At 47.4% G+C, this 25,213-nt stretch overlaps 1 protein-coding gene across 4 annotated transcripts; it reads left to right on the top strand.

Annotated features, from left to right (window-relative positions):
* Positions 1-405: 405 nt before the first annotated feature.
* LOC140376388 (diacylglycerol kinase delta) lies at positions 406-24,830 on the top strand. 4 transcript variants are annotated; one of them, XM_072461994.1, is made up of 31 exons: positions 406-592; positions 3,536-3,646; positions 3,874-3,954; positions 4,742-4,846; positions 5,062-5,194; positions 5,292-5,398; positions 7,951-8,076; positions 8,239-8,341; positions 9,094-9,256; positions 9,857-9,965; positions 11,594-11,733; positions 11,867-11,951; positions 12,408-12,493; positions 12,640-12,739; positions 13,514-13,880; positions 14,136-14,366; positions 16,575-16,697; positions 17,133-17,229; positions 17,660-17,770; positions 17,905-18,001; positions 18,475-18,582; positions 18,835-18,948; positions 19,355-19,489; positions 19,580-19,728; positions 20,449-20,560; positions 20,960-21,052; positions 22,278-22,397; positions 22,996-23,116; positions 23,251-23,381; positions 23,976-24,066; positions 24,667-24,830. In XM_072461994.1, the coding sequence occupies exons 1-30, from the start codon at positions 452-454 to the stop codon at positions 24,063-24,065; spliced, it is 3,789 nt and encodes a 1,262-aa protein (XP_072318095.1). In that variant the 5' UTR covers positions 406-451; the 3' UTR covers position 24,066; positions 24,667-24,830. The 4 variants fall into 4 exon arrangements, with proteins under 4 accessions (XP_072318095.1, XP_072318098.1, XP_072318097.1 ...); XM_072461996.1 differs by having other exon boundaries at positions 407-592; positions 12,399-12,493; positions 13,514-13,829; XM_072461993.1 differs by having other exon boundaries at positions 407-592; positions 12,399-12,493.
* The last annotated feature ends 383 nt before the right edge of the window (positions 24,831-25,213 follow it).

Here is a 25,213-nt window from a genome sequence, read left to right as displayed (position 1 = left end):
AAGTCCAAGTCCAAGTCCAAGTCCAAGTCCAAGTCCAAGTCCAAGTCCAAGTCCAAGTCCAAGTCCAAGTCCAAGTCCAAGTCCAAGTCTAAGTCTAAGTCTAAGTCTAAGTCTAAGTCTAAGTCTAAGTCTAAGTCTAAGTCTAAGTCTATGTCTAAGTCAAGTCTAAGTCAAGTCCAAATCAAGTCCAAGTCTAAGTCAAAGAAAACGAAAGTGGCTGAAATTTTACTTTTCAAATATACATTTCACAAAAAATAAATATGTTTACAATAAGCCACAACCACTTTGAAAATCTAACCAATCCCAGTGCAGTTTTGTGACAGCTGATGAAGTCTCTTATGAATTGGCCTCAATGCGCGGCAGCAGACTCCCGCGGCACCATCACTGCAGTGCCGGCCTACTGCCGCTCGAGGGCGCTGTCTGCCTGGTCCAGCCCGGGTCTGAGGGCAGGATGGCGGAGGCAGGGGGCTTACAGTCCGCCCGTGAGTCCCGAGTCGTGGACGAGTCCTCGGACAGCGAGCCGGAGCAGGAGCCCGGATCCCCGCAGAAGCTCATCCGCAAAGTGTCCACCTCCGGTCAGATCCGCAGCAAGGTACGACCACAATGCCCGGGGAGGGAGGCGCTGCTCCCGGGGTCCGAGGGGCAAGCAGGGCCCGTGAAGCCCCCGGACCCGCGGCGACACTTGGGGCACTTTTAGCGTCTTTCTGCGGGTTTCTGGAGCCTCGCGTTTACCGGCCGCTTCCGTGACAGTCAGACCGAAAACAGAGCGCTTTGGTTGGGCACCGGAACCGCGGAGTTTGTAACGGGTTTGGGTCCGAGCTGAGCCGAGCGCAGAGACTCTGCTCCGGGGAGACCGCATCCGGTTACAGCCCCGAGAGCGCGGTTTGTCTGGCGAAAGTTAGTCTGTAATTAAGAGGGTGAAATGTGTCTGTTTATAAGTATTTAGCAAGTGCACATAATATAAAAGTGTAGATGAAATTAATTTGCAGAATAAAAAATACTACTAATAATAGCCTGGGCTGAGCATCCCTCTGCGGTGGAGGATCTCTGTAGAAAACGTCCATTCAAACTAGAATTAGTCACAAAACAAAGAAATTAAACCCTTTTTCAGTGTAAAACATTTATTTAAAGAGCTGACAGTGTAAATGTGCTCTGGAGATGACTTCAGACCAGATGTTAGAGAACTTTACCAAGTTGTTCAGCTAAAGTTGAGTCCGAAGTAAATAAACACTGAAAACTCGACTGAGCTCCTGTTTAAAGTCGCTCGTTTTCATGTTGTGTGTTGTAAATAAACGCTATTTTTACGTAACAATAAACGGGTTGTTCGATAAATACATAGAAAAAAGTCTGTTATTTGTTTTCATCCAGCAGCTGTTTATTTATCTGATCAAAACAGCGTCTGTGCTACATATGCTACATGCTAGCAGGATTTAGCCTCAAGTTTATGTAATACATTTAAATATCCCCTCCACGTGGACAAATACGCATTAAAGCTGCGTATTTTCGAGCTGTATTAAAATATTCTTGTTTCTTAAATCGGGTTTTCTGAAATAAACACTTGTTAGTTCGCACTATGCTAACGGCCTCAAAGCCTCGGTGTTTATTATCGCCTTCACCCGGGATGAGTGACTCCGCCCTGGCTCCGCTGACAGCCGCGCCTCGGTGGAAATAAAGTAGGAAACGTTTGTTATTTTGATGCTTTTTTTGGCTAAAATATGTTCTATTCTGGCGCTGTCAGGTGTGTTTCAGGGTTTACTATGATTTTTAAGTTGTTAGGAGGTTATTTGTTTTATTTATTATATTCAGTTTGAAAAATCTCTGTATTGACCTTTTTAAATGTTAAAAACTCCGGAATGGAGGTAAAATACACACCATTATATCATTTTACATTTATATTTGCAGGCTAGAAATATCAGTTAAGTTTGTTTTGCTATTTCTAAAGATTTATACACACTATTTTTCAATCAACATTGTATTTAAGCCTCATAAAAGTATAATTAGTGTTATAAAATGTGTGCTATAGCTGTAGATAAATGTAAAAACTATTGTGGGCTCAACATATCTGTGAGTATTTGTGCAGTAAAAGCTAAAAATAATCTAAAAATGCAAAGTATGTGACGTAAAGTGCAGTTAAATCGCCAGTAAACGCAGTAAAATCCACTGATAAATGTGTTTAAAGCTGGTCTGACGTGTAAATCCCAGTTCCTACAGTCAAATCACATTATGTTTATTATGGCGGAATTCACCGTACAGAATTTGAATGGGCCTATTATAGCTTTATGATGAAATAATCCAGATGTCAGACAGTTGGTTGAGCAGTTTTTAATCCCCCGCTTTAACCACTCTCTGTCAGAACACCACTGAAGTTATTTACAGCTTATTTTAACATTTTTGTCCTCGTCGAATCTTAAAACAAATCCAAGGCTGAACGCTAGGACTTTTCTGATCCACGTGATAAACGAGGATAATCCCATTTCTGCTGTAAAACGGGGGCAGAGACGTCACTGCCGGCGATCGTGCTCTGACGCTGAGGAAAAGGCTGCATCCTGTTTGGAGTCGGATCCTTTTGGACCGACTCGGACTCTCATTGTGTTTGGTCAGAATGTCCTCGTTGTGCGTCACTGTGAAAGACTTCCTGTGCCTCTATTTAGAGCGGCGTCTGGAGACCGAACTCAGCGTTTTTGCTGTGTCTCCATTACAATGATACAAAAATGTGCTAAAATGTCTCCTTGAATTTTGCAAAACAACCAGTAAAATGTTATCTTGAGGTAAAGTTCTGCTCAGCTCAAATCGTGAAGGTTATGAACACAAAGAAATGCTGTACTTTGTGTGTCGAGATGAAGCAGAAGACAAGTCGTGTCTCAATTGTGTCAGGTTCAGTTTTAATCCTCAGTCGAACTCTCTGCGTCGGGGTCAGAGGTCACATTTGTGGACCTGGTTTATGGTTCATATCGCTGTTATTACTGGACCTGAACACATGAAACAGAAACGGTCTTCTCTGTCGGCACAAATAAACAAAAGTCACATTGTTGTTGTCACAACAGCCTCAGAAAGTGGAGCCTTTATTCACCTCAGTTAAAGGACTTTAAGAGAGAAGATTCATTCTGACCAAACTAATTATGACAAGGACAACAAAACCAGGTCAAAACCAGGGCTAAACCAGGGCTAAACCAGGTCTAAACCAAGTCTAAACCAGATCCAAACCAGGTCTAAACCAGGTCCAAACCAGGTCCAAACCAGGTCCAAACCAGGACTGAACCAGGACTGAACCAGGACTAAACCAGGCTGCTGGTCAGAGCTGAAATAAGTGCATTGTTCCTGAAATGGTTTTGTAATTTACTCTTAAGTCTCTGACCGTTTGTCATGAGACTTCAGTCTGACATCAGCTGATTCTCCTCCGACCTTTTCCATCAATAACACACTTTATTCTTAAATATTCTCTCTAGAAGCCTCAGTCACACATTTACACCGTTATTTGGTAAAGATATCAACAGAAATGATGGTTAGTGACCTCTGACCCTCTCTCCTCTCTCAGACGGTGCTGAGGGAGGGAACGCTGCTGAAACAGACCAACTCTTTCCAGCGCTGGAAGAGACGCTACTTCAAACTGCGAGGACGCACGCTGTACTACGCTCAGACGGCCAAGGTGAGGCGCCGGCCGGGCCCTGCTGTCCGTACAACGCGCCGTAGTAACGCGTTTGATGAGCTAATCGGGGTGGAAATCCTCTATTGTGGCACGACAGTAGAATTCTGTTTCAAAGTGCACGTTTCGAACACGTCCAGGGGCTTTTGAGACGTCTGAGAGAAGAATGAAATGTGAACTGAGCGGCTAAACGCTCCAGGCTCAGTTTGTTTGTGGACTTGTTGTTTCAGTCGATCATCTTTGACGAGGTGGATCTGAGCGACGCCAGCGTGGCCGAGTCTAGCACCAAGAACCTCAACAGCAGCTTCACCGTGAGTCCTAACCCTAACCCTAGTCCTGGTTTAGACCTGCTTTAGACCCACTTATTCCCCCTTCAGACCTGCTTTAGATCTGCTTTAGTCCTGCTTCAGACCTGCTTTAGTCCTGCTTTAGTCCTGCTTTTGACCTGCTTTAGACCTGCTTTAGTCCTGCTTTAGTCCTGCTTTGGTCCTGCTTTGGTCCTGCTTTAGTCCTGCTTTAGTCCTGCTTTAGTCCTGCTTTAGTCCTGCTTTAGTCCTGCTTTAGTCCTGCTTTAGTCCTGCTTTTCAGGACTAAACCAGGTCTTCCTCTGGTCTCATAATCACGTCAGTCTCGGCTTTTTCCTGTTGGTTGTAAGTGTTTTTGTATCTCGTGTTCTTCTGGAGAACAGAGTGTCTTTGTGTCTGAGCCAAAACACTCAAACTCAACAGTGTTTGCACAGGCACATTATGTAACCTACAGAGACCTTTCCTCGGGCGCCTTTTTCACCTGGAGACAAGACGCCTTTTTCACCTGGAGACGAGACGCTTTTTTCACCTAGAGACAAGACGCTTTTTTCACCTGGAGACAAGACGCTTTTTTCACCTGGAGACAAGACGCTTTTTTCACCTGGAGACAAGACGCTTTTTTCACCTGGAGGCAAGACGCTTTTTTCACCTGGAGGCAAAACGCCTTTTTCACCTGGAGACAAGATGCTTTTTTCACTTGGAGACAAGGCGCTTTTTTCACTTGGAGACAGCCTTCTTATATTTCTTGGCTGATGGTTGGTTGGTTTGTTTGTTTGTTTGTTTGTTTGTGCAGGTCATTACTCCGTGCAGGCGCCTGATCCTCTGTGCAGACAGCAGGAAGGAGATGGAGGAGTGGATCTCAGCGCTGCGCAGTGTGCAGAGCCAGGACAACTACGAGGTACAACACACTCACAGCGAGCGAACAAATCAACAACAACAGCTTTTTACCATCTGAAAACAAAGTATAGTGTCTAAACCAGAGAAACTTATCCGTGCGTTTGTCTCCAGTAGATTAGACTCTGTAACGACCTCCTTAATTCATTCTTCCTCTGAAGCCCTTTGCGTTGCCTGGTGTTTGGATGGTACAGTTAAACTATGGCGTCCTCTCTGCAGACGACTCAGCTCAGCATGGATCACTTCAGTGGGATGCATAACTGGTTCGCCTGTTCTCACGCTCGTCCCACGTACTGCAACGTGTGCAAAGAGGCTCTGTCCGGAGTCACGTCGCACGGACTCTCCTGTGAAGGTACCGCACTGCTGTGACTCTGTAGTGTTTGTGTCTCTGTTCACTAAATGTGTCTGTCCTGTCTCCTCCTGTCCTGTCTCCTGTCCTGTGGGGGCAGTGTGTAAGTTCAAGGCCCACAAACGCTGCGCCGTCAGAGCAACAAACAACTGCAAATGGACCACTCTGGCATCGATCGGGAAAGACATCATCGAGGACGAGGACGGGGTCAGTTTATCTGTCTCTACTTTATAATGTTATATTAAAGACATTGCGGTCAGGTTGCTATTTATATACGATTATACACTTCATACACTTGAAGTGACCATTTTCATGCCTTAGCACTTTAAATGACTTTAAATGACTTTCAGAATGATGAACATAGAGCTGTCGACCTCCAGAGTAAATACACAGACTGACAGTGGTTTTCAGGTCAGGGCAGAGTTTACTCTGGTCAGCAGCTGGACACAAACATCTACTTTACAGAGACTTGACCTCTTCTCCACTTAAATTAACTGAGTTTCCACTTGAAGTCTCGTTACTCTGAGTTTCCACTTGAAGTCTCGTTAGTCCCAGCACACGGTCCCCCTGCCAACCACTGACTGTCACAGCAGCACAGGTGAGGAGTGAGCTGAAGAGGATTAAAGTGAGGAAGGCAGCAGGACCTGATGGCATCAGCCCCAGGCTCCTTAAGTCCTGCAGATGAACTGTGTGGAGTTATGGAGCATGTCTTCAACATGAGCCTGAAGCTGAGGGTGGTACCACAGGTCTGGAAGACCTCCTGTCTGGTACCTGTGCCTAAGACACCGCGCCCCAAAGATCTCAACAGCTTCAGGCCAGTGGCTCTCACGTCTCACCTGATGAAGACACTGGAGCGGCTAGTCCTGGACCACCTCCGCTCCACCGTGAGCTCAGCCATGGACCCGCTGCAGTTTGCATATCGGTCTGGCATTGGAGTGGAGGACGCCGTCATCTCCCTGCTGCACCGCTCTCTCTCTCACCTGGAAAAGCCTGGCAGCTCTGTGAGGATTCTGTTCTTCGATCTTTCCAGCGCCTTCAACACCATCCAGCCGCTGCTCCTGAGGGACAAGCTGGAGACGGCTGGTGTGGAGTATGACCTGGCAGAGTGGATCCTGGACTACCTCACAGACCGACCCCAGTTTGTGAGAGCACGGGACTGTGTGTCTGACACTCGGACCTGCAGTGTGGGGGCGCCCCAGGGCACTGTCCTCGCGCCCTTTCTCTTCACCCTTTACACTGCAGACTTCAGACATGACATGGACAGCTGTGTCCTGCAGAAGTTCTCTGACGACTCTGCCATCATCGGACTCATCACGGACGACGATGATGCGGAGTACAGAGGACTGGCGCAGGACTTTGTGGACTGGTGTCAGCGGAACCACCTCCTCATCAACGCGGGGAAGACCAAGGAGATGGTGGTGGATTTCCGCAGACGACACCCCACTGCCCCCTCACCAGTGAACATCCAGGGACGGGACATTGAGAGAGTGGACTCATACAAGTACCTGGTGTTCATCTGAACCACAAACTGGACTGGACTCATAACACAGACGCACTGTACAGGAAGAGCCAGAGTCGGCTCTACCTCCTGAGGAGACTCAGGTCTTTTGGAGTGACAGGGCCACTCCTGGAGACCTTCTACGACTCTGTGGTGGCATCAGCCCTCCTGTACGGTGTGGCCTGCTGGAGCAGCAGCATCACAGAGAGGGAGATGAAGAGGCTGGACAGAGTCATCAAGAAGTCCAGCTCCGTCCTGGGCTGTGCTCTGGACTCGGTGCAGGAGGTGGGGGACAGGAGGGTCCTGGCTAGATTCACATCTATGCTGGACCATGAGTGTCACCCCCTGCAGGACACTCTCTCCGCTCTGGAGAGCAGCTTCAGTGAGAGACTGATCCACCCTCGATGTGTGAAGGAAAGGTTCCGTAGGTCTTTCCTTCCTGCTGCTGTCAGACTTTATAACAAAAACTGTTAGTACTGAACACTCGCAATACTGACCTAACCTAATACTGATGTGCAATTCTGTCATATGTGCAATTACTGTGCAATTACTGTGAAATTCATGTGCAATCTATGTTTCTGTCGTGACACATATTCATGTGCAATTACTGTCGTGATCACATGCAATGGTATTTATGTATTTATTTATTTGTCTATGGGAGTTTTTATTTGTAGGAGATCTTCTACTGAAAGTGTTTTTCAGACTTCCTTTAAGTGATCTGTTCTTCTGTATCTACCTCTGTATCTACCTGCGTTGCACCAATGAAATTTGCCCATGTGGGACAATAAAGGAATATCTTATCTTATCTTACCATAAACGTGTTGAATAAAGTTCACAGTTTTAGTTGTGTTTGATTTCTTTGTATTTTTATCAAAAATACAAAATTGTCCTCCGCTGTGACTCTTACACTTTTGTGTTGCATAAATATAAGTCTTTACTAAAAAGACTTTTTCAGTTTAATGATGAACCCAAAGGGTGAATAATCACATATTTAAAAGACAGTTATTCAAAAACCAGAAGCATCTGTTTAAGGGTCAAGGGTCAAATAAATCATTATCTAGTCTACTCCTGTCGGCCCAACACAGAGCTGCAGTTCCACTGTCTGACCACTAGGTTTACACTAGCAATATTATTATACCAGTTATTTAAATGGATCCATGATATTAACGGTGTGGATGCCTCACCAGCCGCTCAAGTAGATATTGTATTTATTATTTTTTATTATATATTGATGATAATAACATGATTTGTTACATTAAAGGTGTGGATGCCTCACCAGTGGCTCGAGGGAAACCTTCCTGTTTCGGCCAAATGCAGCGTCTGTGATAAAACCTGTGGATCTGTCCTGAGGCTGCAGGACCTGAAATGTCTGTGGTGCAAAGCCATGGTGAGAGCCTGATGCCCTCCCACATGTATGCTCCTGATGCCCTCCCACACGTATGCTCCTGATGCCCTCCCACACATACGCTCCTGATGCCCTCCCACACGTATGCTCCTGATGCCCTCCCACACGTATGCACACGCTTATGTATACACGTGCTGTGTTCAGGTGCACTCGGGCTGTAAGGAGCAGTTGTCCCTGAAGTGTCCTCTGGGTCAGTGTAAAGTGTCTGTGATTCCTCCCACGGCTTTGAACAGCATCGACTCTGACGGTCAGTGAACCACTCGCAATAACAACGCAGAGCTAGCAAAGCACGTTAGCAATACAACGCCAGCAAAGCACGTTAGCAACACAAAGCTAGCAAAGTGCGTTAGCAACACAACGCTAGCAAAGCACGTTAGCAACACAACGCTAGCAAAGCACGTTAGCAACACAATGCTAGCAAAGAGTGTTAGCAACACAAAGCTAGCAAAGCACGTTAGCAATACAACACTAGCAAAGCACGTTTGCAATACAATGCTAACAAAGCACGTTAGCAACACAAAGCTAGCAAAGCGCGTTAGCAACACAACGCTAGCAAAGAGCGTCAGCAACATAGAGCTAGCAAAGCACGTTAGCAATACAACGCTAGCAAAGCACGTTAGCAACACGAAGCTAGGAAAGCGCGTTAACAACATAGAGCTAGCAAAGCACGTTAGCAACACAACGCTAGCAAAGCACGTTAGCAACACAAAGCTAGGAAAGCACGTTAGCCACACAGAGCTAGCAAAGCGCATTAGCAACACCACGCTAGCAAAGCACGTTAGCAATACAACGCTAGCAAAGCACGTTAGCCACACAAAGCTAGCAAAGCACGTTAGCCACACAAAGCTAGCAAAGCGCGTTAGCAACACAGAGCTAGCAAAGCAAGTTGGCAACACAACGCTAGCAAAGCACGTTGGCAACACAACGCTAGCAAAGCACGTTACATCTTCACGAAGGAGAACATCTTCATGTGACCACCGGGCGCTCGTCTTTTGGCAGGTTTCTGGAAGGCGTCGCGTCCTCCCTCCTGCACATCGCCGCTCCTCGTCTTCGTGAACTCCAAGAGCGGAGACAATCAAGGCGTGAAGTTCTTGCGGCGCTTCAAACAGCTCCTGAACCCGGCGCAAGTGTTCGACCTGATGAACGGCGGGCCGCACCTCGGGTCAGACGCCGTTTACCTCTGGTTCACCTTCATCCGTCTCACAAACGCAATACCGTATTTTCCAGACTATAAGTCGCACCGGCCAAAAAATGCATAGAAGAGAAGAAAAAAACGTATAAGTCGCATTAAAGTATGAAATCCGGTTGCAATTGTGAAAATAACAAATAATATCACATTAAAGTCGCTCCGGAGTATAAGTATTTAAGTATATAAGTATGAATATAAGTTTAAGTCGCACCCCGGCCAAAACTATGAAAAAAGGTGCAACTTATAGTCCGGAAAATACGGTATTCATCTTCATAAATTGGCTCTCGACATCATTTTCCCACAATAACGAACACGATGGAAGATGCTAAGAATATGTGATAAAATGTTGTGGCAGGACCTTTTAATTCAATGTATTTACCGTATTTTCTGGACTATAAGTTGCACCTTTTTTCATAGTTTGGCCGGTGTGCGACTTATACTTATATTTATTCTTATACTTATATACTAATACTGCAGTGCGACTTCTATATGTTTTTTTTCTTCTCTGTTTTGCATTTTTTGGCTGGTGCAACTTATACTCCGGAAAATACGGTAATGAAATTTCTGTTTCAGGTTGAGACTGTTCCAGAGGTTCGACACCTTCAGGATCCTGGTTTGCGGGGGGGACGGCAGCGTGGGTTGGGTCCTGTCCGAGATCGACGCCCTCATGCTGCACAAACAGGTGATGCGCGGTCGTCACTAGAGCTTTTGCTGCTAACAACTGAAACGACACGGACAGGAACTACGCTGGATCTGCTATTTTTCACCTTTTTTTATTTGCCGTTATCTGTTCTGTTCTTTTGGTCAGCTGATCTTCTCACGCGGCTCATGGTTTAGGGATCCAAAAGTGGAAAACAGAACAAACTCTAGAGCTCTGTGGCCACTCCAGGGGCGCTATAAAATGCGCTCAAACACCTGTATGCGTTGAGCCCACATGCTTAGCAAAACAGAGCTAGCAAAGCACGTTAGCGACAGCCGTTTCCTGTTTATTCCGCTAGTGTTGGCTGGTATAACGGCTCTCTCTGTCTCCGTCTAGTGTCGGCTCTCTGAATCCCTCTAGTGTCAGCTGGTATAAAGGCTCTGTCTCCCTCTAGTGTCAGCTGGTATAACCGCTCTGTCTCCCTCTAGTGTCAGCTGGTGTAACGGCTCTCTGTCTCCCTCTAGTGTCAGCTGGTATAACGGCTCTGTCTCCCTCTAGTGTCAGCTGATATAATGGCTCTCTGTCTCCCTCTAGTGTCAGCTGGTATAACCGCTCTGTCTCCCTCTAGTGTCGGCTGGTGTAACGGCTCTCTGTCTCCCTCTAATGTCAGCTGGTATAAAGGCTCTCTGTCTCCCTCTAGTGTCAGCTGGTGTAACGGCTCTCTGTCTCCCTCTAATGTCAGCTGGTATAAAGGCTCTCTGTCTCCCTCTAGTGTCAGCTGGTATAACCGCTCTCTGTCTTCCTCTAGTGTCGGCTGGTAAAACGGCTCTCTGTCTCCCTCTAATGTCAGCTGGTATAAAGGCTCTCTGTCTCCCTCTAGTGTCGGCTGGTGTAACGGCTCTCTGTCTCCCTCTAGTGTCAGCTGGTATAAAGGCTCTCTGTCTCCCTCTAGTGTCAGCTGGTATAACCGCTCTCTGTCTCCCTCTAGTGTCGGCTGGTATAATGGCTCTCTGTCTCCCTCTAGTGTCGGCTGGTATAAAGGCTCTCTGTCTCCCTCTAGTGTCGGCTGGTATAACGGCTCTCTGTCTCCCTCTAGTGTCGGCTGGTATAACGGCTCTCTGTCTCCCTCTAGTGTCGGCTGGTATAACGGCTCTCTGTCTCCCTCTAGTGTCGGCTGGTATAACGGCTCTCTGTCTCCCTCTAGTGTCGGCTGGTATAACGGCTCTGTCTCCCTCTAGTGTCGGCTGGTATAACGGCTCTCTGTCTCCCTCTAGTGTCAGCTGGTATAACGGCTCTCTGTCTCCCTCTAGTGTCGGCTGGTATAACGGCTCTCTGTCTCCCTCTAGTGTCAGCTGGTATAACGGCTCTCTGTCTCCCTCTAGTGTCAGCTGGTATAACGGCTCTCTGTCTCCCTCTAGTGTCGGCTGGTATAACGGCTCTCTGTCTCCCTCTAGTGTCGGCTGGTATAAAGGCTCTCTGTCTCCCTCTAGTGTCGGCTGGTATAACGGCTCTCTGTCTCCCTCTAGTGTCGGCTGGTATAACGGCTCTCTGTCTCCCTCTAGTGTCGGCTGGTATAACGGCTCTCTGTCTCCCTCTAGTGTCGGCTGGTATAACGGCTCTCTGTCTCCCTCTAGTGTCGGCTGGTATAACGGCTCTCTGTCTCCCTCTAGTGTCAGCTGGGCGTTCTGCCTCTGGGCACGGGTAACGACCTCGCCCGGGTGCTTGGTTGGGGCGCGGCCTGTGACGACGATGCGCAGCTGCCACAGATTCTGGAGAAACTGGAGCGCGCCAGCACCAAGATGCTTGACAGGTACGGGCCGGGTCAGAGCGGGGTCAGAACGAGGTCAGGTAGAAATGGCTGGTTTGAACCTGGTTTGAAAAAAAGCTCTCTGAAACTCCGGAATAGAGAACTCTAATTTCAGCTTCGTTCTCTTCTCCCATAGGTGGAGTATTATGGTGTATGAGACCAAGTTGCCGCGGCAACACTCCGCGTCCACGGTCACTGAGGAATGCAGCGACGACTCTGAGGTGACGAGACACACATTTACCTTTTTATATGTAAGATTTAGATCAAGACTTTAATCTGATTCTGTCTCTTTTCTCCCTCTCTCCCTCTCCTTCCCTCTCCCTCTCTGTCCCTCCCCCTCTCTCTCTCCCCCTTTCCCTCTCCCCCCCTCTCTCTCTCCCTCTCCTCGCTCTCTCCCTCTCTGTCCCTCCCCCTCTCTCTCCCTCTCCTTCCCTCTCTCCCTCCCTCCCTCCCTCTCTCTCTCTCTATCTCTCTCTCCCTCTCCTCTCCCCCTCTCTCTCTCCCTCTCTCCCCTCTCTCTCTCTCTCTCCCTCTCCTTCCCTCTCTCTCTCTCTCTCCCTCTCTCCTTCCCTCCCTCTCCCTCCGCTCTCTCTATCTCCCTCTCCTCTCCCCCCTCTCTCTCCTCTCTCTCTCTCTCTCCCTCCCTCTATCCCTCTCTTTTCCTTCAGGTGCAGCAGATTATGACTTATGAAGACTCTGTGGCGGCTCATCTTTCTAAAATCCTCACCTCAGACCAACACTCAGTCGTCATCTCCTCAGCCAAGTACGTCTCGCTTTGATTCTGCTTGTGTATAATTAACTTGTGTATAATTAACTTGTGTATATTTAACTTGTGCATATTTAACTTGTGTATATTTGTCTTGTGTATATTTAACTTGTGTACATTTAACTCGTGTACATTTGCCTCAGGGTTTTGTGTGAGACGGTGAAGGACTTTGTGGCTCGAGTGGGAAAAGCCTACGAGAAGAACACTGAGAGCTCTGAGGAGTCTGAGGCGATGGCCAAGAAGGTACTGAACCTCATGTGTTTATCATCCCAGAGAGAAGTCTGCACCGGGACAGACGGACGGACAAACAAACAAACAAACAAACAAACAAACAAACAAACAAACACAAAGAGAGCAGTTCAAGCATAAACTACATTATTGGCAGTGTTTTTCTTCAGGATCAGACTCTTTTCCAGCCCTTTGCTTACATTTGCATTACCGCCACCTAGTGGATTCTTTTAGTATTTGTTCTTTTAACATTATGTTGTTTAAAATAAATAAGATAAGATAAGATAATCCTTTATTGTCCCACATGGGGAAATTTCATTGATGCAATGTAAAAGACTCCACTACATTATATTCATATCGCACACTAAGACGTCTTTGTGTGTTTGATTTGCACATTTTACAAGTGAATGAATTATGTCAAACTTAAATTAAACTTAAAAGTTTATCCAAACTCTTTTGACACATTTTATGGTCTAATGTAGCGGGGATTTAAAAAATATCAGACATTTTTAATTTGCTGCCATTGGCCCAAAAATTGCGTTTGAATCAGTTGTTAAATTCTTTAACCTAAACCAACTTGAGGTAGAATAAATTGAATTGGGCACATTAGCGCCCCCTACAGAGTTAAAGGGGAGCAAAAAAATCTCACCAAATCGGCACGTGCAAAACTGAATAGATCCTCACTGGAGTTCAATATCTAAAATCATTAAGATAATAATGTGTAGAGAAAAGTCCGACTGATGATTCTGCCGTGAGAATGATGAATGTCTCTCTCTCTCTCTCTCTCAGTGCTCGGTGCTGAAGGAGAAACTGGACTTGCTTCTGAAAACGCTGAGTGAAGAGTCCCAGGCCTCTTCCTGCTGTGCCCCGCCTCCGGCCCCGCCCCCCACCATCGCGGAGGAGCAGAAAGTGGGCGGAGTCATCGCCGAGGAGCAGGAAGTGGGCGGGGTCCTGCTGGTGACCGCGCCCTCTCCGAACCCCAACCCCTGCTCCTCGCCACCCCGCTCCAACGCTTCGGCCATCTTCAAACCCCGAGAACAACTGATGCTGCGAGCGAACAGTCTGAAGAAAGCTCTGAGGCAGATCATCGAGCAGACGGAGAGAGGTGAGGGTCTGAGGAATACTCTGAGGCAGATCATCGAGCAGACGGAGAGAGGTGAGGGTCTGAGGAACACTCTGAGGCAGATCATCGAGCAGACGGAGAGAAGTGAGGGTCTGAGGAACACTCTGAGGCAGATCATCGAGCAGACGGAGAGAAGTGAGGGTCTGAGGAACACTCTGAGGCAGATCATCGAGCAGACGGAGAGAAGTGAGGGTCTGAGGAACACTCTGAGGCAGATCATCGAGCAGACGGAGAGAAGTGAGGGTCTGAGGAACTGTCCCAGGTCTAAACTCTTTTGTGTCTCTGCAGCCGTGGACGAACAGAACGCTCAGACGCAGCAGGGATTCAGTCTGGACCCACAAGGACCTGAGCAGGACTCGAACCAGGACTCAGGTCACGCCCTCAGTCTGGGTTCAGACCAGGACTCGGGTCTCCCCCTGAGTCCAGGTCTGGACCAGGATTCTTCACTGAAGGAGGAAGAAGAGGATCAGCAACCTCTGCAGTCTCCGCTCAGCTGCAAGAACCGCCCCCACCGCAGAGGTTAGTCCTGGTTTAGACCTGGATTAGTCCTGGTTTAGTTCTGGTTTAGTCCTGGTTTAGTCCTGGTTTAGTTCTGGTTTAGTCCTGGTTAAATCCTGGTTAAATCCTGGTTTGGACCTGGTTTAGTTCTGGTTTAGTCCTGGTTTAGACCTGGTTTAGTCCTGGATTAGTCCTGGTTTAGTTCTGGTTTAGTCCTGGTTAAATCCTGGTTAAATCCTGGTTTGGACCTGGTTTAGTTCTGGTTTAGTCCTGGTTTAGACCTGGTTTAGTCCTGGATTAGTCCTGGATTAGTCCTGGTTTAGTCCTGGTTTAGTCCTGGTTTAAACCAGGTTTAGTTCTGGTTTACACTTGGTTTACACCTGGTTTAGTCTTGGATTAGTCTTGGATTAGTCCTGGTTTAGTTATGGTTTAGTCCTGGTTTAGTCTTGGTTTCAGGCCTGGTTTCACAAAAAATGTGATTTAAGGATTTGTATGTCGGTGTAATCCCTCATTCGTCCAGGCGTGTTCCATAGTAGAAAAAGCTTCAGTTGTAGTCATCTGGACTCAGTTTGAAAAAATAGACGTTTCGACTCTCATCCAAGAGTCATTGTCAATAACAGAATTTAGGTCGAGAACTCCGATATTAATACTGTTCTGTGGTAAGACCCGCCCATTGGGAGGAGCCTTCCTGAAGAGGAAAGAGTTGTTTGTTTCAACAGAAACTCCCCCTTGTATCTACCGAGCTAGCCTATTCAGAATCTTAATGGGCTATTAGAAACCTCTTTGTCTTTGTGAGACCCTGGCTCAACCAGAGGAAAAACATGTCCGAAATGCCCTCTCAGCCTGTGGTTACCCCGCTTGGGCTCTCAACAGAGTGAAGAGAACCAAGAAGCAGGACAAAAGGGAAACTGAACAGAGAAGGAAGGGTGTTTCTATCCCTTATGTCTCTGGCCTGTCGGAAAAACTGCAGAGAATTTTTAGACAACACAAAGTCCCTGTTTATTTTAAACCAGGAAACACTTTAAGACAAAAACTGGTTCACCCAAAGGACAAGTTGCCGACTCAAAAACAGAGCAATGTAGTTTATTCGATCCAATGCAGTGAAGAAAGTTGTAAAGAACGGTACATAGGTGAGACCAAACAGCCTCTACACAAGAGGCTTTATCAGCACAGAAGAAATACTAGTTCAGGACCTCAGAGCGCCGTGCATCTCCATCTTGAAGCCTCTAATCACTCGTTTGAAGACGGTGAGGTGAAGGTTTTAAGCAGGGAGAAAAGATGGTTTGAAAGAGGAGTCAAGGAAGCTATTTTTGTTAAAAAAGAAAGACCTTCTTTAAACAGAAATGGAGGGCTTAGGTTTCATCTTCCTGTTATTTATAATGGGATTCTGAACCCCTGGAAAGGTAAAGGACATTCAGATGCTAATCAGGTACTCAGGGTGGTTGAGCCAGGGTCTCACAAAGACAAAGAGGATTCTAATAGCCCATTAAAATTCTGAATAGGCTAGCTCGGTAGATACAAGGGGGAGTTTCTGTTGAAACAAACAACTCTTTCTACTTCAGGAAGGCTCCTCCCAATGGGCGGGTCTTACCACAGAACAGTATTAATATCGGAGTTCTCGATCTAAATTCTTTTATTGACAATGACTCTTGGATGAGAGTCGAAACGTCTATTTTTTCAAACTGAGTCCAGATGACTACAACTGAAGCTTTTTCTATTAAGGATTTGTAATACAGTGAACCCTCGTTTATCGCGGGGGTTACGTTCCAAAACGAACCCGCGATAGGCGAAATCCGCGAAGTAGAAACCTTTATTTTTTTACAGTTATTATACAATGAAATACTCCATTAAACATTGAAGCCCACGCGCTCCGCTCTCACCGGCGTGTCCCGCAGCACACATGCGCGCTCTCACCAGCCTCGCAAACTTGAATTTGGCAAGCGGTTTTACGTACGTGTACATATTAATCCATAACGTTATTGACACACAGGTCGAGAAGACGCGGAGAGACTGTTTAGCCAATCAGAATGCCGAACACAATGCATGATGCAAATCCGCAAAGCTGCGAGACCGCGAAAAGTGAACCGCGTTATAGCGAGGGATCACTGTAAAGTAAAAAAAAAAGTTCAGGTGGAACAAAAGGTCTGCAATTTTTTGGGAATTTTAGTGTATTTTTTTAATTTGTGTGTTTGATTGATCAAATTGATTTGATTCTTGTTCTTGTTGCAGTGAATAAAACACCGTGTGAGAAGCTCATCACGAAAGGAGGCGTGGCTCTGGGAAGCTCTGCCCCACTTCCTGTTCACACAGGAAGTAGAGACTTCATCCTCAGTTCCAAGATCCTGTATCCAGGTGAGGCCTGTTGCTAGAGAGGTCAAAATTCATCCGGGGTTGACCTGAAAGTACCACTAATCCAGCTGCAGAGAACAGGACTCCGGTCTAAACCAGGTCCAAACCAGGTCTAACTCAGGTCCAAATCAGGTCTAAACCAGGTCCAAATCAGGTCTAACTCAGGTCCAAACCAGGTCTAACGCAGGTCCAAACCAGGTCTAACTCAGGTCCAAACCAGGTCTAACGCAGGTCCAAACTAGGTCTAACTCAGGTCCAAACCAGGTCTAACTCAGGTCCAAACCAGGTCTAACTCGGGTCCAAACCAGGTCTAAGCCAGGTCTAAGCCAGGTCTAAGCCAGGTCTAAGCCAGGTCTAAGCCAGGTCTAAGCCAGGTCTAAGCCAGGTCTAACCCAGGTCTAACCCAGGTCTAACCCAGGTCTAACCGTGTGTCCTCAGGTCTCAGAGCCGGTCTCTCTGGTTCTCTCTCTTCTGGTTCTGTCATCAGTCGTCTGTTTGTGAACACGGATCCTTTCAGCTGTGACCCGGACAATCTGTGAGTCTGTACATCTGGAAAAATGACTAAAAAACATCTGGACACTCCTGTAATCATCTACATACGGAAACAATTTGCCTCCGGAGTACCACCAGATCTGAACCAGATCTAGAACTGGACCACAGCCTGTTGTAGTTCTCAAAAGACACAGCAAACACAGTACTGCAGTGACCTGTGTGTACCAGCAGAGGTCACTGTCAGCACAGATATACAGAACGGATTCAAAATTGCTCAAGTTTAAAGGGTGTCTGGCAGGTTTTTATGATTTTATAGCTCGGATTTAACATGTGGTGAATTTAAAGTGTAAAGTTTGTGAGTAAAACTACAGAATAAAAAGTAAAATGGCATATCGATGATCCATCCTCCAAGGCTGTTATGTTAATGTCATGTTGTTCGATTCTCATGTTCTTCTGTTCTTCTTGTTCTTCAGCGACTGCTACACAGAGAAATGTGTCATGAACAACTACTTTGGCATCGGACTGGACGCCAAGATCTCGCTGGACTTCAACAACAAGAGAGACGAGCATCCGGAGAAATGCAGGTACTTTTTACTTTGAGGTCTCTCTGTCGGTTAACTCGACATTCTCCTGGAGCTTGTGAGGCAACGGCTGCTGCGAGTTTGGGCTCTACAACATGAAAAATAAAATCAATTGACTTTTTTATTTTTTTCCCTAGGAGTCGAACCAAGAACCTGATGTGGTACGGAGTCTTAGGAACCAAAGAACTGCTGCACCGAACCAACAGGAACCTGGAGCAGAGGGTTCTGCTGGAGGTAATCCTGGTTTGGTCCTGTTTTAGTCCTGGTTTAGTCCTGGTTTAGACCTGGTTTAGTCCTGGTTTAGTCCTGGTGGTTTTGTTGTGGTTTAGTCCTGGTTTTAGTCCTGGTTTAGTCCTGGTTTAGTCCTGGTTTAGACCTGGTTTTGTTGTGGTTTAGTCCTGGTTTAGACATGGTTTAGACCCGGTTTAGTCCTGGTTTAGTCCTAGTTTTGTCCTGGTTTTGTCCTGGTTTTAGTCCTGGTTTTGTCCTGGTTTTGTCCTGGTTTTGTCCTGGTTTAGACCTGGTTTAGTCCTGGTTTAGTCCTGGTTTAGACCAGGTTTAGACCCGGTTTAGACTCGGTTTAGTTCTGGTTTAGTCCTGGTTTAGACCCGGTTTAGTCCTGGTTTTGTCTTTGATTGGCCGATCCCTGGTGCTGTTCAGGTCTTACACATGAATGTGAGTTAAACGTTCTTCTGGCTCTTCCTCAGTGCGATGGACGGCCCATCCCGCTGCCCTCGCTCCAGGGCATCGCCGTGCTCAACATCCCGAGCTACGCCGGAGGAACAAACTTCTGGGGGGGAACCAAAGAAGACGAGGTCAGTGCTGATCTAAACTAAATCCTCCTGAATGACACGTTTTAATCCTGAGGTTGATCTGAGCGATTCACAAAAAGACGTTTAGTACTTCCTGGTCTGTGTGTGTGAGGGGCGTGGCTAAAGCTAGCGTGCACAGGAACAGTTTTGCCTCATTTCTTTGACTTCTCTCAAAGCCTCTACGCCGCGTTTGAACCTCTCTTTATGTCCCACACTGAGACTTTAGGAAACAGAGGAAACGTGTTTGTGTTTCAGACTTTCACTGCTCCGTCGTTCGATGACAAAGTCCTGGAGGTTGTGGCCGTGTTTGGGACGATGCACGTGGCAGTGTCCCGAGTCATCAACCTGCAGCACCACCGCATCGCCCAGGTACGTCAGATGCCCTCCCCCCGTGCCTCAGATGCCCTCCCCGTGCCTCAGATGCCCTCCCCGTGCCTCAGAGTCCCTCCCCCCGTGCCTCAGAGTCCCTCCCCCCGTGCCTCAGATGCCCTCCCCCCGTGCCTCAGATGCCCTCCCCGTGCCTCAGAGTCCCTCCCCCCGTGCCTCAGAGTCCCTCCCCCCGTGCCTCAGATGCCCTCCCCCCGTGCCTCTGATGCCCTCCCCCCGTGCCTCTGATGCCCTCCCCCCGTGCCTCTGATGCCCTCCCCCCGTGCCTCTGATGCCCTCCCCGTGCCTCAGATGCCCTCCCCGTGCCTCAGATGCCTTCCCCGGAGCCTCAGATGCCCTCCCCGGAGCCTCAGATGCCCTCCCTCATGTCTGTCTTGTGTTTCTTCAGTGCCGCACGGTGAAGATCACGATCCTGGGGGACGAGGGCGTCCCGGTGCAGGTCGACGGAGAGGCCTGGGTCCAACCTCCGGGATTCATCAGGATCCTGCACAAGAACCGGACCCAGACCCTGACCAGAGACCGGGTCAGAACCATCAAAATGATTGCTTTATTGTTGATGGTATTTGGATCTCGTGTGTGTTTGTGACGTTGTGTTGTCTGTGGTTTTGCTCAGGAGTTCGAGAACACTCTGAAGTCGTGGGAGGATAAACAGAAGTGTGATTTCCCTCGGCCTCAAACGCTCGCTCAGACAGAGATTCTCTCTGAAGAAGAGGCCACAATCATCAGCGAGTTCGGACAGACGGCAGGAGCGCTCATTCACAGGTGAGACGACAGGTGAAGCCACAGGTGAAGCCACAGGTGAGACCATGGGTGAAGCGTTTTAGTTTTCCCAGCAGAAAACGCTAAAGCCGCGTCCCAATTCGCGCTGGACGCCCGAGTTGGCCGCCTGTCGTGCGACGCCCCTGACTCGCCCGATGCTCAAAGTGCAGGATTGCAAGACGCCCAAGAGGCGTGTCCACATAGATTTGAATGTAAACTGCACGTTTTGACGCAGCGGCGTGTCCGTCAAAGACTCCAGTGTCGGCCCTCAAAAGCCGAAAATCATGTCCGTGTTCAGTATACAGTACATCATGTTCATGTCCGTGTTCAGTATAAATCATGTTCATGTCCGTGTTCAGTATACATCATGTTCATGTCTGTGTTCAGTATACATCATGTTCATGTCCGTGTTCAGTATAAATCATGTTCATGTCCGTGTTCAGTATACATCATGTTCATGTCTGTGTTCAGTATAAATCATGTTCATGTCCGTGTTCAGTATACATCATGTTCATGTCCGTGTTCAGTATAAATCATGTTCATGTCCGTGTTCAGTATACATCATGTTCATGTCCGTGTTCAGTATACATCATGTTCATGTCCGTGTTCAGTATAAATCATGTTCATGTCCGTGTTCAGTATACATCATGTTCATGTCCGTGTTCAGTATAAATCATGTTCATGTCCGTGTTCAGTATAAATCATGTTCATGTCTGTGTTCAGTATCCGTGAGGTGGCGGAGCTGCACACTCGTCTGGAGCAGGAGTTGGCTCATGCTGTCAATGCCTCATCTAAAGCCATGGACGTGGTCTACAGCGACTGCAGGAGCCCCGGGGTGAGTGTCACGGCGGGTTAGTGGCCCTGGGGGAGTGTCATGGAGGGTTAGGGGCCCCGGGGTGAGTGTCACGGAGGATTAGGGCCCCGGGGTGAGTGTCACGGAGGGTTAGGGGCCCTGGGGGGAGTGTCATGGAGGGTTAGGGGCCCCGGGGTGAGTGTCACGGACGGTTAGGGGCCCGGGGGGAGTGTCATGGAGGGTTAGTGGGCCCCGGGGGGAGTGTCACGGAGGGTTAAGGGCCCCGGGGTGAGTGTCACGGAGGGTTAGGGGCCCCAGGGTGAGTGTCACGGAGGGTTAGGGGCCCTGGGGGGAGTATCACGGAGGGTTAGGGGCCCCGGGGTGAGTGTCACGGAGGGTTAGGGGCCCCGTTCACTGACCCTGGTTTCTCTGTTCCTCCAGGCGCTGCGTCGCTCTGTTGTCGTGGAGATGGTCAGTAACGTCAAAGCTCTGCTCAGTGAAACAGAACTGCTGCTGTCGGGAAACATGTCCCTGGTAAATACTGGACTCTTTAAGTCCTGGTTTTGTCCTACTTTAGACCTGGTTTAGTCCTGGTTTATTCCTAGTTTAGTCCTGGTTTAGTTCTGGTTTATTCTTAGTTTAGTCCTGGTTTATTCCTAGTTTAGTCCTGGTTTAGTCCTGGTTTAATCCTAGTTTAGTCCTAGTTCAGACCTGGGTTTGTCCTAGTTTAGTCCTTGTTTAGTCCTGGTTTATTTCTGGTTTAGTCTTGGTTTAGTCCTAGTTCAGACCTGGTTTAGTCTCAGTTTTAGTCCTAGTTTAGTTCTGGTTTAGTACTAGTTCAGACCTGGTTTAGTCCTGGTTTAGTCCTAGTTCAGACCTGGTTTAGTCCTGGTTTAGTCCTGGCTTAGTCCTGGCTTAGTCCCAGTTTTAGTCCTGGTTTAGTCCTAGTTTAGTCCTGGTTTAGTCCTGGTTTATTCCTAGTTTAGTCCTGGTTTAGTCCTAGTTTATTCCTAGTTTAGTCCTGGTTTATTTCTGGTTTAGTCTTGGTTTAGTCCTAGTTCAGACCTGGTTTAGTCTCAGTTTTAGTCCTAGTTTAGTTCTGGTTTAGTACTAGTTCAGACCTGGTTTAGTCCTGGTTTAGTCCTAGTTCAGACCTGGTTTAGTCCTGGTTTAGTCCTGGCTTAGTCCCAGTTTTAGTCCTGGTTTTGTCCTAGTTTAGTCCTGGTTTAGTCCTGGTTTGTTCCTAGTTTAGTCCTGGTTTAGTCCTAGTTTATTCCTAGTTTAGTCCTGGTTTATTTCTGGTTTAGTCTTGGTTTAGTCCTAGTTCAGACCTGGTTTAGTCTCAGTTTTAGTCCTAATTTAGTTCTGGTTTAGTACTAGTTCAGACCTGGTTTAGTCCTGGTTTAGTCCTAGTTCAGACCTGGTTTAGTCCTGGTTTAGTCCTGGCTTAGTCCCAGTTTTAGTCCTGGTTTTGTCCTAGTTTAGTCCTGGTTTATTCCTGGTTTATTCCTGGTTTAGTCCTGGTTTATTCCTGGTTTAGTCCAGGTTTAGTCCCAGGTTTAGTCCCAGTTTTAGTCCTGGTTTAGTCCTGGTTCAGTCCTGGTTCAGTCCTGGTTCAGTCCTTGTTCAGACCTGGTTCAGACCTGGTTCAGACCTGGTTCAGACCTGGTTTAGACCTGGTTTAGACCTGGTTTAGACCTGGCTTAGACCTGGTTTAGTCCTTGTTCAGACCTGGTTCAGACTCGTTGTGTTCCTGCAGCAGTTAGAGCGCCCCCATCAGGAGCAGTTGTCCTCTGCACTGGCCTCACTCTCGTCTCAGATTCGCAGACTCTCAGACGTGTCGTGGCTCTGCCCCGTCATCGACCCCTCGGACTCTGAGGTAACGCAGCCAATAATACTAATACTACTGGTACTACGAATACTACTGATACTGATACTAATACTACTGGTACTACGAATACTACTGATACTAATACTACTGGTACTACTGATACTACTGATACTATTGGTACTACTGATACTACTGATACTACTGATACTGATACTACTGGTACTACTGATACTATACTAATACTACTGGTACTACTGATACTACTGATACTGATACTACTGATACTACCGGTACTACTTATACTACTGATACTGATACTAATACTGATACTACTGATACTACTGATACTACTGATACTAATACTAATACTACTGATACTGATACTAATACTAATACTACTGGTACTACTGATACTTCCCCTGTTACTCATAATACTACTATTGCTGGCTGGATGGTCCCTCGGGGTTCACACGCATCCTGTTATTTTACAAACAAAACTTCTTTATCAGACGTTTATCATGTGTTTGTTGACATTGTGATTGAAGTATTTAAATCAAAGCGTCATAAATATTATTACATATCATTATTACTTGGATAAAAGTACAGTTCCATATTTGAGCAGTCTGACTCTTTTCCTCGTCGTCAGGTCGCTCTGTCCGACTTCTCCAAACGCGGTGGACGCAGCTCCAAGTTTCGCCTCGTCCCCAAGTTTAAGAAGGACAAGAATAACAAGAACAAGGAAACGAGCGCCTGCCTCGCTCTGCCAGGTACAAGACTGTCCCCCAATGTGTCCCCTAAAGTGTTCCTCAAACTGTCCCCCAATCGCCCAAACTGTCCCCTAACGTGTCCCCCAAACTCTTTCTGTGGCTCACACACCTGGTGGCATCACTTCCTGTTGCAGTGCACCTGTGGGGGACGGAGGAGGTGGGGGCGTGGCTGGACACACTTGCTCTGTCCGAGTACAAAGACATCTTTGTGGGACACGACGTGAGAGGAGCCGAGCTGCTGTCACTGGAGCGGAGAGACCTGAAGGTACAGACCGGGTTTAGAGTGGGTTTAGACCGGGTCTAGACCGGGTTTACCAGATCCAATCCTGGTTTTATTTCTGTGCTTAGTCCTGAGTCACGTTTCCACTGGCTCAGTTTATCCTGTTCAATCCTAAAGCGCCATATTTCCACTGATGCTAACTTATATGTGGAGCATTAGCGACACAAAGCTAGCAAAGCGCGTTAGCAACAGCCGTTTCCTGTTTATCGCCGCACGACACTCGCTTTGTCAAGAGCCAAAATCTGATATTTCCAGGTCATAATGCGTCTGACATGATCCAAAGCCAAAGAAATGAGGCAAAACTGTTCCTGTGCATGCTAGCTTTAGCCACGCCCCTCACACACACAGACTAAACGTCTTTTTGTGACTCGCTCAGATCTACCTCAGGAGTAAAAAAAGTGTAATTTAGGAGGATTAGATCAGATTTATGAAGGAACCATGAGTTATGTTTGAGCGATGTCTCACGATGTGGAGCAGAACCTGACCCAGACCAGACTGAGGGACCAGGACTAGTTAAAACATGGCTTTAGCCTTGTTTCAGTCCTGTATTAGTCCTGGTTCTGACCCGGTCTTTTGCAGGATCTGGGAGTGACCAAAGTGGGCCACATGAAGAGGATTCTTCAGGGGATCCGAGAGCTGCACCGGAACAGCAGCGCCAGCGAAGCCTGAGGTCTGATGTAGTCCTGCTTTAGTCATGCTTTAGTCCTGCTTTAGTCCTGCTTTAGACCTGCTTTAGTCCTGCTTTAGACCTGCTTTAGTCCTGCTTTAGTCCTGCTTTAGACCTGCTTTAGTCCTGCTTTAATCCCGCTTTAGTCCCGCTTTAGACCTGCTTTAGACTTGCTTTAGTCCTGCTTTAGACCTGCTTTAGTCCTGCTTTAGTCCTGCTTTAGTCCTGCTTTAGACCTGCTTTAGTCCTGCTTTAGTCCTGCTTTAGTCCTGCTTTCGACCTACTTTAGTCCTGCTTTAGTCCTCCTTCAGACCTACTTTAGTCCCGCTTTAGTCTTGTTTTAGTCCTACTTTAATTTCGTTTTAGTACTGGTTTAGTCCTGCTTTAGACCTGCTTTAGTCCTGCTTTAGTACTGCTTTAGACCTGCTTTAGACCTGCTTTAGACCTGCTTTAGTCCTGCTTTAGTCCTGCTTTAGTCCTGCTTTAGACCTGCTTTAGTACTGCTTTAGACCTGCTTTAGACCTGCTTTAGTCCTGCTTTAGACCTGCTTTAGTCCTGCTTTAGTCCTGCTAGTTAGTTTCTAACTCATCACTCTTGTTTCAGTTTGCGTCGTTGTCGTTCTTTTGCTGCTATCGAGCTCCAGCTGTTGACCCCGGCGTGAACTTTGACCTCACAGACGACCCCACGCCGTGACCTCTGACCCTCTGGGTTCTCTGCTCGGATCCACCAGTGCCTTCTGAACCGGACCAACAAACAAACAAACAAACCCAGCTCGCTCCGGTCTCACAAAGTCCAGGTCCAGGATTTAAAGCTCTGATGAGCTGGTGCTACATCGCCATGACAACATGATTAACTTCCTTTGTTCAGGTGCTGCACAAACATGTGATGTTAAAGGGGCGGTACCCGAGTTATACTTTCTAAAAACATAAACAAAACAAATGTAGCTGGTGTTAAGCTGTTTACAGGCGATTAACGTTACATTCTGAGCGTCAGTGTTGAGAGTCATGTCACACGACTTCACTGTGACGGTAAAGCTAACACACATTAGCATGCTAACAGCGCACCGCCAGCGTTACTTCCTGGTTTGCGGCCAATTAAAATGCTTCATAGTTAGACGGAGGCGGCACACAGCGTCTCATTTGACTTGGTT

This window comes from Eucyclogobius newberryi, unplaced genomic scaffold (genome assembly GCF_026437365.1).
Source record: "Eucyclogobius newberryi isolate DKJ021-1_F unplaced genomic scaffold, fEucNew1.0.hap1 SCAF_10, whole genome shotgun sequence".
NCBI classification, from domain to species: Eukaryota; Metazoa; Chordata; class Actinopteri; order Gobiiformes; family Gobiidae; genus Eucyclogobius; species Eucyclogobius newberryi.
This window is presented reverse-complemented; position numbering and strand designations above follow the sequence as displayed.